Below are 22,809 nucleotides of genomic sequence, written 5' to 3' on the forward strand. Positions count from 1 at the left end.
ATATATATGTATATGTATATATATAAGTTTATTAAAAAAATATTTTTAATTGTGTTTTGGTTTCTTTCTTTGAAAAAGCTAAACAATCACCTTTTTCCTTAAAAGAAGGGGAAACAAACCATGTCAGTGTAATCGTTTCTCTACCAGAACCGAATTAGCTTAAATTAACTCTCTGAAATTGATTACTACGTAATTAATAATAAGCACGCCCTACCTTGTAGGGAGAGGATCATATGAGGGATGGTCGTCAGCAGTCCAGTCTGGTCCTCCTGAAAATAGACGCATTGCCGGTAAAACAACAAGCAAGAGGCCCAATGCCCCAACTGTCAGTTAATCATCAACTGATTATTAACTGCACAGAAACTTAGTGCACTCTAATTAAGACCAGTATTATACATCATAAAATAAATACAAACAAACTTATTTCATTGCACTGGTATTTAAAAACGCATTTGAGGAATGAAAAACCCAACAAGCACACATATAAACACAAATCATTCAAACTAACACTAGGTTCAATATTGTACATTTCTTTAGTGCAAACAAGAAAATTAACTGTAAGGTATGATATCCCTCAATAGCAAAAACTCGTATAAAAACTAAAACACATACAACTGGTGAGCAATATACCCGGGGATGAGTCTGGCATGGGGCGGCGGGGCTCGAGGCTCCGCTACTCCCGTTAAAGCCATTAGAGCCCATACGAAGACCCACCTAAAATTTATGGCAAACATCAGTAAAAAAAAGGCTAAAACACTATCTAACTTGTTCAGATACCCTAATATCATGGGCTAGATGTGCCACTGAATATACCTCACCTGCTAGCGAGCGCAAAAGAAAAAGTACTACAGATATAATAAAACAAAGCTCTATTTTTCTTTTTTTTTTTACGGCATTCTCGGATTTCAGCAGCAAAACAACGACGCTGAAACTTTTAACCCTCTGTGTAACCTTCTACGCGAAACCGCAAGATGGAACACACAAAACCGACCTTTGCTCGGTTTAACGGAAGGCCAGGATGAAACGAGCTTCCAGTGGACGACCCAGATCCACCGAACCCACGTATAAATACATCGCCCCGGCCTCCCCTCGCGACGCCCCCCTCTTCCCTCCAGCCCTAGCCCTCTCTCCCCCCGCGCCGCCGCCATCTCGCCCTCTCTCCCCTCCGCGCCGCCGCAGGAGCCCCGCGTCGTCGCCAAGATGGTATGCTCCGCTCCGATCTCCCCCTCCCATGATGCCGCCCCCCCCCCCTACGTTTGATCCGTCGGTTGGAAGGAAGGATTAAATTCTTTGGCTGCGATTCGTTTTTGGTCGGAGCAGGTGCTGCAGAACGACATCGACCTGCTGAACCCGCCGGCGGAGCTGGAGAAGCGCAAGCACAAGAAGAAGCGGCTCGTCCAGTCCCCCAACTCCTTCTTCATGGTACCGCGGCTCTGTTCTTGGGGATCTGTGGTGTTTGGGTGGGTTGTTCCAGCGTTCGTTCTAACTCTGTTTGTGTGTTGCCCTTGTGTGCAGGATGTGAAGTGCCAGGGCTGCTTCAGCATGTAAGAGCTGCTTCTCGATCCTCTCGGTTGTGAATTGCTCGATTGTGGATTGTTGCTGTGCTGTTTCTGTGGTCTCTACTTGTCAAGATGTGTGACGGATCAGATGAGCTAGGGTCACGATCATCTGTGTGTGCATGCATAGTTCCCTTGTTTGTTTGTTTACTATGATTTTGAATGGCTTGCAGACCAGGTTTAGACATGAACTAACGCCAGTTGGTTATGAAAATTCTCTCTGTCAAGAGAAGCCATCACTCTTGTGATTTTGATGTTGCTGGTTAGTGGTTTGTATCGTTGGTAAGTTTTGGTAACTTCGATAAGAAATGGACAATAGCTAGTTGTGGATATCATACTTATTTTTTTCTATCGTGTAGGCATACAAGTATTTTGACCTGTTTTGGCCACAAACCAAACATCGTAGGCTAGCCCAAACTTCAAGATCATTACTATTCTAATTTTGTAGACAATGTTCTTTAGAATGCCAAATTTGTATTGTCAAATTGCTTTCTTTCTACATAGCTGTTTTTTTGCAATGATGATTAACCAATTCAGAGAAACTCTAGACATTGACATCATCTACCTATCGTTGCTTCAGACATCTTGATCTATGTTGGCATCCTCAACTTCGTTTTTTCCTGTGATTGCAGAACAACTGTATTCAGCCACTCCCAGACCGTGGTGGTGTGCCCAGGTTGTCAGACCGTTCTCTGCCAGCCTACTGGTGGGAAGGCCAGGCTCACTGAGGGCTGCTCCTTCCGCCGGAAGAGTGACTAGGGTATGGCTTGTTACTGGGACAAAAATACCCTGCTGAACAATACTATCCTGTTACCTTTCCCGATGTGTACTGGATAAATTTTGTTAATTATGCATGATGTAGCAATGTGTTATGTATCTTGCACTATATGCCAGAGAAAGCTATTTAGTGTAATGCATGTCCTTCCGCCTTGTTCAGTTCTCTCAGTATCTGAATGTCGATTATTGTTTTCTGTCGGAATGCCAATTATTGTTTAGCCTTGTGTTGCTCATGAGACCAATTTGCTTAGCTGCAAAGATTTTTGTTAATCCCTAGTACCTGGCAATTATCATGCATTTGTTGCATCATGTATCTCTACACAAGCTTTTCATTTCTGTTATTTGCTTTTTTTTTCTACCCAAGAATGAGGCACGAAAAATGGATTATACAACTACTATCCCTGAAAAGTTTCACTTTATTATCAATAGAACTTTAAGCACGGCTTGCCATTTTTTATATTTGTACTAAATTTTTGAATAAGACAAATGGTTAAACGTTGCCACAGAAAAAGTCAAACATCTTACATTATGAAACAGAAGTATAATATATTTGCTATATGTGAGACCATCTAGATGATCAAGATCATAAGACGACATCTTATCTCCACCGTCGTTTTGTTCTTATACTTATGTTTATAATGCAAAATTTAATCTGAAATTTAAAGTTGATTTTAGGTTTTTTATGTAGTTTGTTTTTATTTTTCCGGTGCCATTTCGCTTGTATATGCGAAAAGAGGATCACCATCTCCACGTCACCGCAACACAAATGGTATTAACATTGGAGGGTATGAATGTGTGAATGGATTGTTCTTATCAACCTATAAGATGTTTCATCATCCATCTAGGCCCACGAATAATACAGGACTCTTCGTCTTTTTATTAAGTAGACAAGTCATGTACTTTTTGGTACATATTTGATTATTAGTCTTATTTATAATCTAATTATAAACTCGTGTAATTATTATTTGTTTTGTTAAAATACTAAATATTACCTAAATTTAGAGAAGTACTTATCCAAATTCATTCTCACAACATCTTATATCTCATACTTAAGAATGGAGATAGTATGTTTAAAATATAGCTTGTATTTTATATTTTTACATAAAATTTTTAAATAGGACGAATGATCAAGTTCATATAAAAAAAATTCTGACGATGAAAATATAGAGTACACCTGTGACTTATCTTCTGAATTGTTCCCGACAACATTTGTTCCTACAGCCGGGATTGTGAGCCAATTTTTGCAACTTGTTCTCAGCATTTCATGACATTGACAGGTGGGGCATGGTTGCCGGCTGGACATGTTTGTGAGATTGTGTTACCAATGTGTACTCAGGCCCCGTGTAGTTCTCAAAATTTTTTTAAAAAACATTATATCGAATTTTGGACATCTAAATAGAGCCCTAAATATATATGAATATTAAAACTAATTGAACAGTTATGGGAGAAATCGTGAGACGAATCTTTTGAGCCTAATTAGTATGTAATTAGTCATAAGTACTTCGATAACCTAGTAACCCATGTGTACTACGACGGATTAATTAGGTTTATGGAATCTGTAATTTATTTTGTAATTAGACTACGTTTAATACTTCAAATGTGTGATCAGAGATGACTCATTTCCCATCAAGGGTGCGTTCTCTTTTAGTGAACAGATAGATTAATGGATTAACGCTCATGTTAGTCATGTAAATTTCGTGGATATCTTTTCTTAAATTTATTGGTTAACATTATAATAATTACTTCATTTGTTTATAGCCTCAGATATTACAACATAAGAAAACACACCTAACATATCGTTGTATAAGTATCATCTTGCAGATATAGCATTCTGATAAAAAAAATGAAAGAATATCCAGTTTTACACTCATAAACTTTCTTTCCTTGAATTTTGAAATCGGACATTATCTATTCGAACTCAAGGTAATATTTGGAGCTGACATGGCTAAAGCCTAATAGTAATTCAAGAAGATGTGCCTCGATGTTTCAATATTGGCCCTTCTTCTCCTTTAGACATTTGAACCATCACACAATCTCCAAATTTTGCATACCTCCTACAAAATCCAATCCAAGATTAACCAGACCGATGCTGTATCCAATGAAACGGTAACAAGTAGTGGAAAGCGATATCATTTGCATGGAAATAGTTCTCGAAATTTCTAACTTAACTAACTATTCAGTAACGTTCAGGATACAACTCTAAAATAAATTAGAAAAATAAAAAATATATATTTATAGCAAGACTAATATGTGCACCCCTTAATATAAGCTATTCTACACCCCTCACTTCCAAGACCTAAAAATCACCTCCATGTCAATTAAAGGTAGGCCTAAAAATTACATCCATCTTAATTAAAGGGTGGTCAAAGAGTTTCCCCTGTGAGTCAAACCCTCTTATGGGCTTCTCTTCATATCTATCTAAGTCCACCTCTCATCTCACAGAAATTCTACAGTAACATTCTGCAGTAACACGACTACTAATTTACCGTAACAACGTCAAAATATACCTATGAGAGATCTACCTTTCTAAAACATTTTTTTCTGACAATATGGTACAAACGTTTTTAATAAATAATATATAAGGCGAGAGATAAAGTTATTTAAAGTTTGAAATCTTAAGAAATATCTATAAGTGCAGTAATGATATGCCTTCTATGTAGTAATAACGTTATGTTGCTAAAAATATGCGTATTGTTAGTGCACAATTGCAGTAACGTCATAATATAATTGCAGTAACGTCGTGATATAATTACAGTAACATCGCGATATACATGTAGTAACATGTGTGTTACACAGTTGCAATAACATCGTGATAGAAATACAATAAGATCATGATAAAAATACAGTAACATCATGACTGCATATTGTTGCTACGGTGCAACTAATGCATGTGAGAGAGCTAAAAATTGTATTCCCAATCTTTAGGAAGCAATATTTCATGTGTTTTATATTATTTCCAAAACCGTTTTTACCACAATGGTTAAAAAATATGATTTAAAAAACTAGATCTGTCATGACTGTATTTTGACGTTGTACTGTATTTTATAAGACATGTTACTGTATTTTTGTCTTTGTGTTACTACACTACACTTTTTAGATAGACAGGAGTTAACAAAGGTGAGGTGTGGAGGAAGGTGAAAGGACGGGTTTGACCGGCCGAAAGAAAGCTTTGACTAGGCTAGAAAAGGGGTTTTAGGTCTTTGGAAGAGGGTGGGAGATGTTTGGGGCTTATGAGGGGGACATAAAATAGCTTATTTCAAGTGGTGTGCGCATATATATATGTGTATATATATATATATATATATTAGAAACGATCATGTATAAATAAACTTTAGTAGAAGATTACTTCTATAAAAAAAATTAAATTGCACCATCAATACCAGACACACCGTCACTAATTTCACGAAATCAAAGATGCTAACTAAGGTGTCATGTAGGCTTGCATGTCAAGATGATGTCATATAAATATGCATATACTTAATCAAATATAGCATAAGTTTTGTTGATTGTATAGATAAAAATCATATAAATAAACTTATTGGGGATATGAGAATAATGGTCCACGTTTCCGATCGAAAAGTGTTCTCCTAACTCATCCCATAGAGTGAGGGGCGTCAGGGGCAGCCCAACGTCCGACACCGCCAAGCTAGCAAAAGGGGTGTCAGGGCGGTTGGCACCCAACGCCCACCGCCACTACCCTTGCTAAATAGGAGGCTTGAGTCACTATTTCACCTACTCGTTGGATGTCACATTGACATCTAGAACCTCACGTTAGACCCTAAAGAAGCATTTATATGGGCACAAGTAACTGATGCTTAAGGACAAGTAGATGCGCACACACATCCCTTACACCCTCACCACACCAATCTTGTCGCCAGTATTATTGCTGATGTCAAAGTGATACATGTCTTATCTGAGGACATGATAATGTGGTGGGAATTGCGTTGATGGCCTCCAATGGTTGGAGGCGGAGAAGGAATGTTAGAGGTGTGTGGGTGTCTCGGTGTTGCCCATCAATAGGAGTAGTGTGGCTGTATTTATTGGCTCATCAGCTAGTCACAGTGAGAATTTATAGCTTTAATGTAGCTAGCGTATCACCATGTATTTTATTACCTTCATGTAATCATCTCTTCCTTGAGACGCTATAGTAACCCATAATATTAAAAAGAAGGGCTGAGCTTGATGCGAAGAGACATATACTCTTCATACCATCATCCACATTAAGGAGTAGGGTATTATGCTCGTGCGACTCGAACATGCTTGACTTCCTTTCCACGTACGATCGTTTCTCATTCTAGAGATCCCGCTCACTCTTCCGTAGTCACATCCACTGGGCCGAACCCTAGATGGGGGGCTTATCACAATCCCTTCTTGAGGGCAAATCCCTAGATAGGAGTACACAATGCATAAAATAATTGAAGAAAAAAAAATCAAATATAAAGACCATATAAAAATTATTTGCAAACATGATATTTCACATGCCCTCATGTGTGAGTGTGACGGTCTAATCATACTCTAATAAGCACGACTACTCCATAATATGTCCTTTTGGACTTGTTTAGCACACAGGAGAAAAGTTTGTGCGCTATAATAAAATAAATATTTTATAATTTTCTCCCTATATTCTATATTATAAGACTTTCATATATTTTACATAGATTTAGTTAATAGATCCATGCTTATATTTCGTATATGTATCTAGATTTCTTACCATCTATATAAATTTAGGGGAGTAGAAAATTTCACAATATGTAACAAAGATAATAATAAGTTTATAAACACAATTTACTCTTTATAAGAATATATCCTCCATTGGTTAGGGCAGTAGTTTATTTTGCAACATTTACTTCTAAATCGCTACGGATATGCATATAAAAGTGTTACCATTTACGTAAACCATTTCTCTCGCCCGTTCGAAAGAAAGACGATGGAAGCTCAGTCCCTTTTCATTTATATGAACCGTTTCGCGTGTTCCTTCGAAAGCACGACGATATCCCCTCGAAAGCGAGACGATGGAAGCTCGGTCCCTTTTCATTTACATGAACCGTTTCGTGTGTTCCTTCGAAAGCAAGACGATAACCCCCTCGAAAGCGAGACGATGGAAGCTTGGTCCCTTTTCATTTACATGAAACGTTTCACGTGTTCCTTAAAAACACGACGATAAAAGCCTCCTTAGCAACAGAAGAGATCGTCTAACTTCCAGTCCTATATCCACATGTCAGTGATCCCCGTCAAAAGAGCAAATACGCCACGGGGACAAGTCGGCCCAAGACGGTCCAACATTTGGGCCCACTTGTTCTTCCTCCGAGCGAACACAACCAACACTTTGGCGAGGCACGAGGAAAACAACCCCTTCTTCTTCCTATAAATCCTCTCTCCTCCTCCACTAGCACCACCACTACTACTACCTCCCCTCCTTCCCTTGCATCCCCCACACAGAGAGAGAGATGGACGGTGTGGTGGGATTGGGGGAGGCGGGGAAGGGTGGCGGCGGCGGAGGAGGAGTTGTGGAGGCGGCGGTGACGCTGGAGGCGCTGAGGAAGAAGATGTCGGACTTCGCCAGGGAGCGGGACTGGGAGCAGTTCCACAGCCCCAGGAACCTCCTCCTCGCCCTCGTTAGTCCGCCTCCCTCCTCCCTTCCTCCCTGCTCCCTCCCCTGCGTGCGTCCGTCTCGACCAATCTTGGATTGATTCTGGCCATCCGTTTTCATGGTTCTTTGCATCTTCTCCCGTTAGGTTGGAGGTTTCCGTTGGATGGTGTTCTTGGGGGGAGAGCGATTGATTATCTTGTTCTTGTTAATGTCGATGGTCTTCTTCTTGGTTTGTTTCGCGGCATGGGACGACATCCAGAGATTTGTGGGGTCAGATGAAATTATAGCGTTCGTTTCCTTTCTCTGTCTCCTCATCAGATGGGTGGAAAAGGAGGAAATCAGTGTGGGTGTATGGTAGAGATTTGCCCTCCTTTGTCAGGTCCTTTTTTTTTTTTTTGCTTTCTGCTGTTCTTGTTCTTATCCTGCTGCTGATTCTGCAGCCATGATGGGATTGGGTTCTTTAATCTTTCCACTCTTTTTGACAACAGCAGAGAGCTGTGAGGCTTTTTTTTTCTTGCTATGTTTCTTGGAGAATTAATGTGAAATGAATGGAAAATATACTAATAGGTTGCCGTGGAAAATCTATTAAAATTGTCCTTCTGGATTCTGAGAAAAAAAAAGTAAAGAATAAACAAAAAGATATCGATCCCTCTTGTTGTTTGTATGTGACAAAAAAAGTGTGGTTTGTGCTTTGACTGTAGAGTGGATTTGGGATTTCAATATGACCATAATTGCACAATTAGTCAAAAGCTTAATGTGAAAGGAACTTGCTAATTGAGATCTTTATGTGGTTATGCATTTCAAAATACATTTACAAGTAATGATCCTGTGCTCTGGCATGGTCCCATGGTGAGTACTTCAGTGTAGGCATGAGAGACAAGAATTAAGCCCCAAAGGAACAAACAAACAAACAAAAACTTCATAATATGCTTTTGCAATGTACTCACTTTGTTGTTATCCATCCATGAATACGTGATGTTGGACCTGTACTTTTGTTTTCTTCTTCTCATATTCCTGATGGAAAATTCATTCCTCAGTTATTATTAAGAATCTGTAGTCTGATCCTCTCTGTACTGATGTACTATAGTTCTGTGGGTGGAGAGAGCAGCCAAAAAAAGGTCACAGATAGCAACAGCAGCTGGAACCAAACATCCTCATGTTTTGCTTGCCTGAGAATGATGACCATTAAAATACTGGAGCAAGCTGGTCCCTGCACCTAGCATAAATGGCACCTGCAGCTCACCCATATGTTTACTGCATCTCTGGTGCACCATGTTCTTTGATACTGTAATTGGACTGCTGTTTCTGCTGCTGCTGCTGCTGCTGTGTGAATTGTAATGTACAACTGTGATCATGTGAATCTGTAATTGACTGGTGCTGCCCTTGCATTGTTGCAAATGATGCCTGCAGGTAGGTGAGGTGGGGGAGCTCTCTGAGATCTTCCAGTGGAAGGGGGAGGTGCCCAAGGGGCTGCCGGGGTGGGGGGAGAGGGAGGTGGAGCACCTCGGCGAGGAGCTCGCCGACGTGCTCCTCTACCTCGTCCGCCTCTCCGACATGTGCGGCGTCAACCTCGGGAAGGCGGCGCTGCGCAAGATGGAGCTCAACGCGCGCAAGTACCCCGTCGGACAGTGCAGGGGCTCATCCAAGAAGCACACCCACTACTCCGTCGCTGCCTCTGACAGTGGCGCCTCCGGTGACGACAACAACGGCAATGTCGGTGCCGATTCCGGCAAGGGACAGTGCTAGCAATGACTCCTCAGAACAGTTTAGCTTCCCTGAATATGGTACGCCTGGTTTTGATGTTTGTTCTTGGGATCACACTACAGGATGTGTGATAAAATTAAACCATCCTGCTCTCTGTACTGGGGGTTTGATTTCCTGATGAAACTAGTAGCTTGAATCTTTTGTACTAGGTAACAAAACATGCTCAGTATCAAATATGGACATTAAGTCTCATTTAATCAGTGCCCTGTGCTTGAAATCCTGGCATGTTCTGCTGAAATTATTTTTCTGAAGCTGCATCTTTCATGCATCAGTTTTCTTTTCCTTTTTTCTTTTTCTCTAGACTCTACAGCATGTTCTGTACTTGTGTTCCCTGCAGCACAGTTGCATATTGCGCGTGGATGCTGTGAAGAGTATCCATTTGTGGCCTTGTGGGGGAGAGGTGTGAATGGAGTGTTGTCGGCTTGTCTGCCGGCGGCTTGCCGGCCGGTGTCTGCCTGCGACGATGCTGATGAACGATGATGGAAGATTGGAAGGAGACCTTTTAAGGGCATGCACAGTCAGTCAACGTGGCCAGGAGCCACAGCCTACCATTAAGCCTGTGGGGTCGCTTCTGCAACTGGATAACTAGCACCGAAAACCGTCTTTACATCCGATGGTTCGGTGTTTTGATTATGTCGCTTACCACATCGGCGCACCGAAAACCGTCTTTACATCCGATGGTTCGGTGTTTTAATTATGTCGCTTACCACGTCGGCGCACCGAAAACCGTCTTTACATCCGATGGTTCGGTGTTTTAATTATGTCGCTTACCACGTCGGCGCACCGAAAACCGTCTTTACATCCGATGGTTCGGTGTTTTAATTATGTCGCTTACCACGTCGGCGCACCGAAAACCGTCTTTACATCCGATGGTTCGGTGTTTTAATTATGTCGCTTACCACGTCGGCATGGTGGTGCCAGTAGGCTGTGGACCGTGCCCGGGTTCACGCACCCTACATAGGATACTGTAGCCCTAGATGAGAGAAAGGTGTTGACGGGGGAGCTCCAAAGCTATGGCGTCTTCGAGCTCGAGGCAAGGAAGTGGCGGCGTATCCGTGCTCGGCGACGGTGTGCGGCTGTATCCGCCTGCGGTGACCACGGCGGCGAAGGTGGTCGCGACGACGACGTAGATCCATGCGCGGCAGAGGCGGATCGGCATGCGGTGACCGCGGCGTGGAGGAAGCGGCCACGGCGGATCCGTGCTCGGCATCCGTGGCGGCGAAGAAAGAGGCGACGACGGCGCGCAGGAGTCATCAGCGGATCCGACGTGACGAGTGGCGTGCATGCCCCTGACGCGCTGTCTGTCGGCCCCAAATCCGCCATCGCCGGCGACGCAAATGTCGCTGAGCTCGGACGTGCCACTGTCCCCGATGCACGGCCGCCTCCCAGATCCATCGCCGGCGACGAACCGTCGAGCTCCGCTGTTCGCGCCACTCGCCGGGAGAGAGAGGAGAGAGCTTCGAGGGGGAGAGAGGGGAGAGAGAGGGGAGGGTGGTGAAAGTAAATAAAAGAAATCGGTGGCATCTTTTTTCTAAGGGTGTGGCTTCATCCCACGTGGCATCCTCTCCAAGGTGCACATGTTACGTCACTGTCATGTAGGTCCTACCTACTAGTATATGCCATTTACATAGGCCCCACCTGCTCTAGGGTCTCGTGTAAGTGACAACTTGTGATTATTTGGTATTTTTGAAGAAAAGTCAAATAATATATTTATAAATAAAACTTTTATATATGCGTTTGAGCAATCTAAATGCCTCTAAGGCTGAAAATAAAATACGATGAGTAAACCTTGAAATCTACTATAAATTTAAGAAAATTCTCCATAAGTAGAACCGAAAAGAAAATAATTTATGAATAAAACTATAATACTCTTAGCGATCTATAAGGCAAACGCTAAAAAGTAAACTTTGGTGTAAACTTGAAATCAACGTTAAATTAAAAATTTAAATTTTAGCTTATAAACATGGGCGGAGGTGAAAAACGAACGAAAAGACGAGCCTAAACTTATTTTAGAAAAAGAAAAAAAAATGATATTATTTTAGAGGCGAGGGAGTACAGATTTCGAGGACGCTTTGCACATGGCCTAATTAACTAATTAACTAAAGAGATTAGTTTACGATTACCAGAGAGCACGCGGCGCTGTCATCAGGTCGTCCTCGCGGCAAACACATCATCTGCATTCTTTTTTTTCCTGCTTAATTAAGGTGGTGTTTAGATTGAGAATATTTTTGAAAGAAGTGTCACGTTAAATGTTTAATCGGATGTTGAAAGGGGTTTTTAGACACGAATGAAAAAACGAATTTCACGGCTAGCCTAGAAACCGCGAGATGAATCTTTTGAGTCTGATTAATCCGTCATTAGCACATGTTGATTACTGTAGCACTTATGGCTAATCATGAGCTAATTAGGCTTAAAAGATTCGTGGGCTAATTAGGCTTAAAAGATTCGTCTCAAGATTTATTTCGTAACTGTGCAATTAGTTTTTTAATTCATCTATATTTAATACTTTATTTAGGTGTCCAAAAATTCGATGGGATATTTTTGGAAACCTAGAACTTTTCTCTGCGATGTCATGGTCACTGTAAAGCCAAACAGTTCAGAGGCTATTTGTGGTAGTGGCATGGTACACTACATATGGTGATGTGATGCGACATTTTTGGTCAAATTTATTAATCAGGAATGAGGCATGGGCCTGAACAACCCGTGCGAATCTGAGCAGTTATTGATTGATTACTGCACTAATACTGTAGTATATAGTAAGTACATGGCTCCTGCTAATTAATCAATCAATAAGCATGGGCTTGGCCGGTGGCTGTCGTGTATCATGCTGGTCAAAGGGTCGGCGATATGTTTCTCTAAGATTCAATTAGTGTGATGTGATAAAACCACCCCAAGAAAAATCTGAATATTTTTTTCATTCATCACAAAAGGTTCGTCCTGAGAGTTCAGAACAGATATGCTCATATTCATACCAGACAAAAAATAATCAAACGGCTACTCAAAGAACCGAACAAATTGTACCAAACGTTTAAATTTTTGTTCACTAGGTTAATATTTAATAATATTAAACAACTTTTCTCATCGCACTCATCAATGGTGGGTATTTTTTACTGTTTATGTGCAACGTTTGATTGTTAGTCTTATTTATAAAAATTTTATGATTATTATTTTTATTTTTATTAAATGATTAGCATATTGTCCATGCGTATTTTATTAAAAAAATATCATTAGCATGTTAGTAAAATAGAGCCAATAAAAGTGATTTGATATATATGTCTCAATTATTTTCTCTTCTAATAAATAGGAGGGAGTTGGTGTTGGAGTAGATATCAAATTCACCGCCACCACTGTTCCTCTTCATGAGAGTATAGATAAAGAATAAGTAATATTTTATTTGTGACTATTTTTTTTAATTTTCTCATAAATTTTGTAAATAAGATGAACAGTTGAACATTAGACACGGAAATTTGGAAATCCACAAACAAAATTAAATTGTGAGGAAGGTAGCAGATCTGCTTGTCATGGCTGGTGATGCGACCGTCTAGTATTCATCGTGCTTTATTATACTAGTAATATAGCATGTATTGAATATGATCCATACAAATGATAATGGCATACGTAGACCAACTGAGAAATTTTTTTTAATAAATTACTTGATTTTTCTTCCTGTTTTTTTGTGAACCCGATGTTTTTTGCGTGGCTGAGGTGAGGGAGAGGTCAAACGACTCCATTAAGTAGAAGAAGAATGGTCTCGGAAATCCGTAAGAACAGGTTGACAGTCAGCAAATGCTATTAGTCGTTTGGGTACTCGACGCGACGGCGGTTACCGATGAATTGAGAACCTATCAATACCAAACAAAACGCTGCTCACTACAACTGCCTCAAAGAAGACTTATTATATCCTGACCTGACCAATTATGCCTCAACTCTTGACCACATCACTGACCCCATCAAAGAGTAGACAGACTCACAATCCATCCAAACGAATCGAAATCAGTAAAATTTCATGGCCCCTAATCGACAAGCAGCCACAGCACACACAAGCATCAGAGTTCAGAGACACTACCCATCAACCTGACGAATTCACATCATCTGACTAGCTATCATCATCAACCGTCAAACTAATCCTATACACACACAGCATCATCAGCATGTACCATTCAGCATGCAGCATTCAGCAACGCTCGATGCCGACATGCCACAGGGTGGTGTGGACGACGGTGAAGACGCAGACGTCGCCCACCTTGAGGCCGTTGTCATGGCAGAACCTCTTCCAGCCATCTCCGAGAAGGTAGCAGGCATGACTGTATCGACGGCCAGCCACCTCCCATGATCTCCTCCTGCTGCTGTTTCCTCCTCCTCCTCCTCCTCTTGAGGTCATCTCCATCTCCATCGTCAGAGTTATGGTGCTCTTTTTTGCGAAGCCGATGGAGCTGCAGAAGGTCAACGCCAGAGACTGCAGGCAGGCAGGAATTGCAGAGATCAGGTTATATTAGTTGATGATCTCGGGCTGAATTTATCTCAGTTCAGAATGGGAGATTGTTTTCATTTGTCCCTCGAGAGGATGTCCCATTTGTACTTATAATTAAATGTACAATACCAATAGTCACGAAAGATTCAGAAAAGTTTTAACATGAAAATGAACTCGCCTATGTAATGAGATTTTGTTTTTTAAACACACACACACACGATGGGTAAACAGTGTAAGCACTGTCCATAGTTGTGTTTTTGCTTCTTAATGTATAGTTGAATCCAGAGATAGAAATAAAAGGATAGTAGAGATATTATATCAACATTATCGATTTTTCAATTTTTTTTCATTGCTACTTTACATGTAATTTAAAGTAAAGAGACATTTCATGGAGTGATGAAAAGACTTTCTTTGGTAAGATAGTCATATGAAATGAGAGATATAGTTGTGCTTACGACTAGGCATCTTTCAAGTATATATTCATTGATCTTCTTCTTTATCCAAGAAGGCGGTCCAATCTCGTAGATCGATTGGGACTTTTTTCGCCTTTCTCTTTCGCTGCCATCCGTTCTCCTTTTCTTGATGCTATCCTTTCTACCGGAAGAAGATGCTGTTCCATGTTGGTTTCCATTATCTTCATCAATTTTTCTCTTCTTCTCGATACATTTCCTTCTACGAAAAGGTTCATCCTGATGGATTCCAGCATCTGCATACGTTGAGAAGGCACAGATGAATCCAATGACAGCAAGTTTTTCAAGGCAGCATAATTGAGAAACACAGCCAACGGTTAGACTGAAATATCAGAATTCAGAAACTACACCTGTTTGCTCACATTGCTGAACTCTGGTGTCATCTGTCTTCAAATCTTTCCTGCATCCATTAGGCCCAAAAAATTCGACCTTGAACACCAAGTTGCCTCGATACCTCAACAGCAGGACATCGCCCTGAGAAACGCCATGGAATGACAGAAACTGTAGCCACCCGCCACAGAAAAACACACCCGATCGATCCTTCTCGAGCCCAATGCGCCAAAATTTGCCGGGGGGACTTGAGATGTAGGCCATGTTGCTGTTCAGGTGCTCTTCAGTGATGTAATGTTGCACAAACTTGTCAGGGATCCTCTGCAAGAACAGGCAGGGCAGTGAAATATAATGTGCGTTGTTCACGATACATTTTTTCAACTCTGAATATTCAGAGATGCGTGGATATATACGAAACCGGGACATTTTGTTCGTGACACAAGTTAAATAGCTCAAATTATCCTTTTTGTCACTTAAGACGTGCAGCATCCCTCTGTTTGAGACAATAGAGTAATGTCAAAAATCAAGGGTCGATTGTTTGGCTTTTTCATGGGCAAACAACATATTTCCAAACAAAAAATAATTTATAAATAAATTTTTATATATGGATAACTTAATAATTTATAAATTTTTTATGTACGTAACTTAACGATATAAAAACCTTAGAGTAAAAAATAAACTTTGGTGAAAAAACTCAGAATCAACTTTAAATTTAAAATTGAAAATTCAAATTTTGGCTTGTAAGAAGATAAGGGTGTAAAATGTCCCCATAAACTAATTTAAAGATACGTGGGCCACTGTGAATTGTGATAGGATTGAATACATAGAGGAATAGGGACAAAATTTAGATACTAGTGGCAAAAGTGATAATTTCAGGCTCTTTCAGTGTCAAAAAGAAAATATTACATACACAGTGCTCCATCCTATCCAAAAAATCATGGGGTGATGCTTTAACTTATTGAATTAAAAAGTCAAATGTTGTATTTACTAATAAAAAATATTTTTATGAATAATAATTGTATATACGTGTTTTAGTGATATAGAAGCCAAAGCTGGAAAAATAAGCTACGATGAAAAAAACCTAAAATCTACTCCAAATTTAATATTAAAAATTTAAATTTTGGCTTATAAGCACAATTAAAAGCGAAAAGATTGGGTTGCAGGTTGGTTCATGCATGTTTCATGTCAACCTTTTTAAAAAATAATATAAATATATTTTAAAATATTATACTCAATATATATATCTGTCTCAAAAATACTTTCACGATATTATAATTTTTCGAGTTTTTAAAATGCTTTGCAATAGAAAGTAGTAAAAGTTGCATCTTGAAAACTTGTTCTGATGTCCTGTACAATTTGTTCTTGTGACTAGAGAGAGTAGCACAATAAATACCAAAAGAAGCAAAACAAAGTGACAGAAATGAGTTTGCGTACCATCTTGTCCATGAAATCCGGAAGCAGTATACTCAAGAACTGCGGCTTACATGAAGTGCCTCTTGCTCTGCCGTTTATGGTTGTCAAAACTAAAAAATAAAATGGTTATTTATACCTCTCAATTTGCTCTGAAACTAGAAGTTTATGACAAATCAATGGTAGTAAAAGAGCAATAATTGATACAAAGATTTATACATGCTTGTTAATGTGATATACTTATCTTTCCATAGGATTTATACTTCCTTTTGCCACGGGAAAAAAATCAATACACCAGCAAAGTTCAATCTGATTACCATTCTTTTTGGCACAACAAAATTGGAGAAACAAGATCTAACTGAGATCCATGGAGAACGTGGTGAGAAACCTATAATAGATTTCGAACCGAGTTAATTATTCTTATCGAGAAAGTTAGACTACTAATGCCGTGTTCGAAGGTATGTAACCGTACGAAAAATGTAGTAATAAATTAACTAATTATTAATTATAAAAATAGATTAATATTATTTTTAATACAACTTTCTAATAAAAAAATTTTAAAAAAATACACCGTGTAACAATTGGGAAAGCGTCCGCGCGGGGAAAAAGAAAATCTGGCTGGCTTAGCTACCTCCCAAAAGAACTCAGCCTAAGTACGGCATTGGTATTCTTTCTTTAAAGTTTTCTATCTGCATGATTTCTCGACGTTTCGATGAAAATTTCTTGAAAATTAAGCTCAAAATAGCCATTCAAATATATGCTTGTCACCAGGCAGAAAGAACCAATTTCGCATGCAAGCCTCTTCGATTACCTGGAGTTGAATCGCCGAACTCCTTAAGGCAGCAAGTGGTGTCGAACACCTTGGCGGTGAGCACGCCGCCGCCCTCGTGGCGGAGCACGACGAACCACCCGACGCCGAGGCCGTGCGCGGCGGCGTACTCGGGCCACCCGCGCCCCAGGAACGCGCCGCCGCCGTCGCGGCCGACCCCGACGTCCCAGACCTTGCCGAGCGGGCTGGCCACGCGCGCCGTGGCCACGGCGCCAGCCGCCGGTGGCGCGCCGCCGCGCCCCGTCGCTGCGCCCAGCTGCGCCGCGAGCTCGTCGCTGATCCGCTGCACAGCATGCGGACACACGAGCCATGTCATCCGTCGTGTTCCCGGCCGCCATGGGGTGGAAGCATAGCAAGCAAGCAAGCAAGAAATCAAGAAGGCGCAGGGCGGCAAGGCGTTTCGTCTCCTTACCATCTTGCGGAAGGAGGAAGGCAGCAGCACCTTGACCTGCACGGCCTTCGCCTCGCCGGCGCCGTGGCGATCTCCGGGCGGCCCCATCCCCATGGCGGCGCGGCGCCGGAACGGAAGCGGGCCGCGTTGCTAGCTTTGTGCCGCCCGGCGCTCCGAGAAATCAGGCGTACGTCATCATCGCTCGAGATTCTGCGATCTGCAGTGTTCGCTTGCCAATCGTCTACTATCCAAACTGCCGATTCTAATCAATCCAAATTTGATATGTATTCGAATCTGATATGTATTCAAATCCAAATCATCAAGTTATATATATATTAAGAAAATACAGGAAATCAACCTTCGCATATTCGTTAAAAAGACAGCATTTTATTACAATATTTTTAAAGAAAGAGAATTACAAATTAAAAACACCTTTTTATATGCACTACTATACGACCCCTGATTTGCGACGATGCTAAACCCACCTTGTCGCATGCGAGTGATAAGTGATGAGAAAATCTTATCTCATATGTGACAATGGTCATGTTTGGAACACTTAACTTCTGAAATCTATAGTTGTAAAATCTAGAAAATAAAATTAGATACCAGAAGTTGAAAAATTCAGCTTTTTTGGATTCTAAGAAGTTGGCCGCTCACACGCATCTTCCTCAGAATATTAAGCTCACCCCACAACAGGAACAATGATAACACACATCTTGATGCAATCCTTGTCACGGGTAAGTGATTAGTGATTGAAGAATCTTATCTATAGAGTTAATGAGTGGTAGGTCGTCCATAACTAACTTAATTTTTCGATTTGTTACAGATAAGTCATCTTAAATGAATCGAGTCGAGCCATCGTACATTACCCGTTACGGATGTCTAGATGTATGGCTATATATATAGTTAGGCCGGTCGACAGGCATATCTGAAGTATGCAGATGATTTTTTGCTCTTTTACATCGTTTAAAATCTCGGGAGAGAAAAGTTTTACATCTTTGAAATTGTTTTTTTTTAACCTCGTTTTGTATGCATTCCCGGTACCTTTTTGATTATATAATGGAGTATATGCACTTTGGAGATTCCTCAGAATTTTTATCGAAAAGAAAATTGCATGAAAGGAGCCACCAGATTCAGAATAAAGGCCGAGAAATTCTCACGTTAGTTAGAGAAAAAAAGGAAAATAATTGCAGCAGGAGATACGGGTGGATCCATGTTATAACAGCGTGGATCGATCAAATAATTACATACAAAATACAATTGTATCTACGAGTACTGATTCAGATCAACTTTGTATTATCATAACAAAATACATTTGTATTTAATAAACCAAAGCTCAAAGTTATATATAGGGTTGGCAACGGGACGAGTCAGGACCGGGTTGATTGAGAACGACTCCATCCTCGACTAGAGCCCCACGGGTGGATGACACACGACGAGCAGAGGTGGAGTCGACGGCATGCGCCGGTGACTGGCAAGGGCGAAAGAGGAACAAGTCGTGGGCGGGCGGGCGAGGCGCGGATGCGACGACCACATAGGTACAGGTGACGGCGCGTGTGGACCCGAGGGGTGGTGGCGATGGTAGCAAATGAGTTGAGATAAGGAGGGGAGAAACTAGGGTTTGAGAATTTATATATGTTGCTATATCAATTGGGCTTAAAAATAGAAAGGAAAATTTTACTACAGGACATCGGACCTTCGCGAAATTAGCTAGGAGACACCACAAAAGTCAAGTTTTGGAGAAAGACACTACCGAAAATTGAAAATTAATTGTAGGATGCCACCTGCCCACATGAAGAGAGAAGGGAAATTTTGACGCGAATAGAGCAAATTGCCATTGGCTGATTTAGTCAGGAGAGTTAATTAGGGCCGTTGATCCAAAGTCTTCAACTAGATCGGGCAAGGGCATTTTGGTCCATTCACGTCAAAAATTTTTTCTCTCTCAACGTCGGCACGAATACACTAAAAAGAGACGGTGACCTGTTGTCTTACAGCTAATTTTTATCTTTCAGTACTGTCTTTTCCCGAAACTTGACCTTTGCAACGGTCTCTAATTTTGTGAAGTTTAATGTCCTGTAGCAAAATTTTCCGAATAGAAATGACAATAGGCTAATGCATGTACAACTTATCATCATTTGAAAGAGAGAAGCTATGGTCTTTTCACCATGACCAACTTATCACCACTAGTATAATTAAGAGCCTGTTTGGTTCACACGGATTTTTTTTAAGTCCCTGTCACATCGAATGTTTGGACACTAATTAGAAGTATTAAATATAGACTATTAATAAAATCCACATCATACTCTTGGACTGTTTCACGAGACAAATCTATTGAGCCTAATTAGTCCATGATTAGCGAATATGATGCTACAGTAAATATTTGCTAATCATGGCTTAATTAGGCTTAAAAAATTTGTCTATTAAATAACCTGTATTTATGCAATTAGTTCTGTTATCCGTCTATATTTAATACTTCTAATTAACGTCTAAACATTTAATGTGACAAGGGACTGCAAAAAAGTCTCTGGATCCAAACAGCCACTATGCATGCATATACCGGGTGACATAATCGGGCAGATGAACCGTCACACTTTAATTAAACAATAACCGGGTAATTAGGCCATTCCCAACCTATAACACTAGATATAATTTCTATAAACTCCCCATCATCAAGAAACTAGTACGAGACACTACTCTTACAATGCAAACACCACTATTTTATACTTCAATTTAATTCTACTTATCTCACATGATATCTTGGATGTTGGGTAGAAACCATATCTCATGCAAGATATGGTTTTATTTTCTTTCATCATTTATTCACTTGTCATATCATTTTTCATTCTAGGTAGTAATTATGGACACCATTCTGGTCATTGGGATAGGAATGACTATAGCATATTAGCATGCGCGCATCAGCTGCGATGATCGACGACGGCACGCCAACGCAGAAGGTGCAGACGTCGCCTGCCTTGACGCCGTGTCCTGGCAGAAACTCCTCCAGCCGGCCCCGGACAGGTAGCAGCAGCCGCCCTGGTTCTTGTTTGCACGGCCAACCACCTCCCATGACCTCCCCTGCTGCCGCCGAGTTCTTGAGCTTGATGGTGATGGTGGTGGTGCTATCTTCTAACAGCCTGATCGACTTGCAGAAAGTCCCCGGCAGAGACTGCAGGCATTGTGAAAGGGCTGGTAGCCTAGTGGTTACAAAGCCCTTAATAGCACTTAAGGTCCTAGGTTCGACTCTTTGTTTGAGCGCGTACGGTCTTAGGGGAAAGTGTGCGTGTGTTGTGAGCATCTAATAAGTGGGTAAGTTCTTCGTCAGCTGATAATGAGTGGGCCCCGCTTGTCAGCTAGTGAAGGTGGCATGGGGGTGATTGGAAAAGGGTAAACGGCGTATTTGGAAACGAAAAATAATTTATAAATAAAATTTTTATGTATTAATTCTTAGCGATCTAAAAGTCAAGGATGGAAAATAGACTTCGGTGAAAAACCCTAAAATTAATTGGCTTACCATTATAAGCAAAGCAGAAGTGAAAAGATATGGATGCATGTCGCATTCTTATGGTTTGCCATGTCGGATTTTGGACTTAGGTGATACATTTAGCAAATTTATGGATGTAAATATGAAGTTACAGGTTTATGGACAGATGAAACTACCGTATACAAGTTTATGGTCGTTCGTGCAATTTACTCATTATTTTGTCGAGCGGTAGGGCTACTTTATCTTGTTCGTAGCATGCGCATATCATAATATGAGAGGAACTGTGGTGCTTACAAGGCATCTTTGAAGTACATAGGTGTTGATCTCCTTCTTAATCCAAGAAGGCGGCCCAATCTCGTAAATAGACTTGGATTTTCTTTCTGTTTCTCCACCACCTGTTCTCTTTATCTTGCTGCTACCTTTTCTACTGCAAGATACTTCCTGTTGATTTTCATTGTCTTCATCAGATCTCCTGTTTCTTTTGTTACACTGCATCCTACAAAAAGATCATGGCTCCTGCTGGTTTCCAGTATCTGTAAAATTTTGAGAACACGGAGATTAATGAATCAAATCGTAACATATTTTTTTTAAGACGTAGGTTCAAACATCAGCAAGTAATTAAATTTGTCTGCCCACTTTTCTGAATTCCCATTTTCTCAGCCTTGAAATCTCTCTGGCGTCCACTGCGCCCAAACACTTTGATTTTGAAGACCAGATTGCCTTCATACCTCAGGAGCACGACATCATACGGAGAGATGCCATGGAATGACAGAAACTGTAGCCAGCCACCTCTGAAGATCATGCCCAGCTGATCCTTCTGAAGCTCAATGCGCCAAAATTTGCTGAGGGGACTTAAAATCACAGCCATGTTGCTGTTCAAATGATCTTCAGCTATGTAATGCTTCGCAAATTTATCTGGGATCCTCTGTAAGAGCAGTTATGTAATTAATTAAGTGGACACTCTGCATTATTCATGGTACATCTCAAATCTGAATATTTGGAAAAAACGGTTGATTTATTTTGTTTGTGACACTAATAAGAAAGAGAAATAGTAACAAAATTGCATCTTTCAGACTGTGACAAGTGATCAGGGGGAGTAGCAAAATAATATATGTATAGGCTGAAAACAAAGTGGCAGGACGAATTTGGTTACCATTGTTTCCATGAAACCAGGGAGAAGCACTCTCATGAACTGCGGCTTATGTGAAGCGTCTCTTGCTCTGTCACTGCTGGTTGTCACAACTAGAAGAAAATGTTTATGTACAGAGTAACTCTAAATTTTAACTACTAGAGGAAGTTTAGGAGAAACTAATTGTAGCAGAGCAAAGTACTCCCTTCTCCAAATATAAGCACTTATTGGTTTAAGGTAAAGAACAAAAGACTTTGATGTTCTTCGATAAATGTAAAATGAACGGAGATAGTAGCTAGTTGGGGGTAAGATGGGAAAAAGATTAAATGTAAAGTATTTTACAAAATAAACAGTATTGTAAATAATGATAGAATTAAAATACTTATATTATGGAACATATTTGAATCTAAAAGTTCTTATATTTTATAATAGTAGTAGTAATTAGAGCAATTTTACCCTACTTAAAAGGACACTTAAAAGTGCCATATTTTCTAGTGTAAAGCTATGATACCTCTGATACCATGGATATCTAGAGGTACCAAATTTTACACTTAAAATTTGTTATCTTCAAAAATATTTGTCAAGTATATTAAAATTTCTCGTAGCAATTA

At 40.4% G+C, this 22,809-nt stretch overlaps 2 protein-coding genes and 2 pseudogenes across 4 annotated transcripts; 2 read left to right on the forward strand and 2 right to left on the reverse strand.

The window, feature by feature from the left end:
* Nucleotides 1-1,018: 1,018 nt before the first annotated feature.
* On the forward strand, nucleotides 1,019-2,535 carry LOC102702649 (annotated as a pseudogene). The gene is made up of 4 exons (XR_005811611.1): nucleotides 1,019-1,203; nucleotides 1,321-1,422; nucleotides 1,516-1,544; nucleotides 2,189-2,535. The product of XR_005811611.1 is annotated as a 40S ribosomal protein S27-like (transcript).
* A 5,051-nt stretch (nucleotides 2,536-7,586) lies between these two features.
* Nucleotides 7,587-10,114, forward strand: LOC102721832 (dCTP pyrophosphatase 1-like). 2 transcript variants are annotated; one of them, XM_006653214.3, is made up of 3 exons: nucleotides 7,587-7,948; nucleotides 9,334-9,707; nucleotides 10,025-10,114. In XM_006653214.3, the coding sequence occupies exons 1-2, from the start codon at nucleotides 7,781-7,783 to the stop codon at nucleotides 9,667-9,669; spliced, it is 504 nt and encodes a 167-aa protein (XP_006653277.1). In that variant the 5' UTR covers nucleotides 7,587-7,780; the 3' UTR covers nucleotides 9,670-9,707; nucleotides 10,025-10,114. The 2 variants fall into 2 exon arrangements, with proteins under 2 accessions (XP_006653277.1, XP_040378888.1); XM_040522954.1 differs by lacking the exon at nucleotides 10,025-10,114 and having other exon boundaries at nucleotides 7,589-7,948; nucleotides 9,334-9,931.
* Nucleotides 10,115-13,558: 3,444 nt separating this feature from the next.
* On the reverse strand, nucleotides 13,559-17,253 carry LOC102722113 (putative B3 domain-containing protein Os04g0346900). The gene is made up of 5 exons (XM_015835917.2): nucleotides 17,180-17,253; nucleotides 16,393-16,481; nucleotides 14,979-15,279; nucleotides 14,614-14,864; nucleotides 13,559-14,143 (listed from the first exon to the last, which is right to left on the reverse strand). The coding sequence occupies exons 2-5, from the start codon at nucleotides 16,402-16,404 to the stop codon at nucleotides 13,862-13,864; spliced, it is 846 nt and encodes a 281-aa protein (XP_015691403.2). The 5' UTR covers nucleotides 16,405-16,481; nucleotides 17,180-17,253; the 3' UTR covers nucleotides 13,559-13,861.
* A 3,174-nt stretch (nucleotides 17,254-20,427) lies between these two features.
* Nucleotides 20,428-22,000, reverse strand: LOC102722393 (annotated as a pseudogene).
* Nucleotides 22,001-22,809: the final 809 nt, after the last annotated feature.

Source organism: Oryza brachyantha, chromosome 4, assembly GCF_000231095.2.
Source record: "Oryza brachyantha chromosome 4, ObraRS2, whole genome shotgun sequence".
Taxonomy (NCBI): Eukaryota; Viridiplantae; Streptophyta; class Magnoliopsida; order Poales; family Poaceae; genus Oryza; species Oryza brachyantha.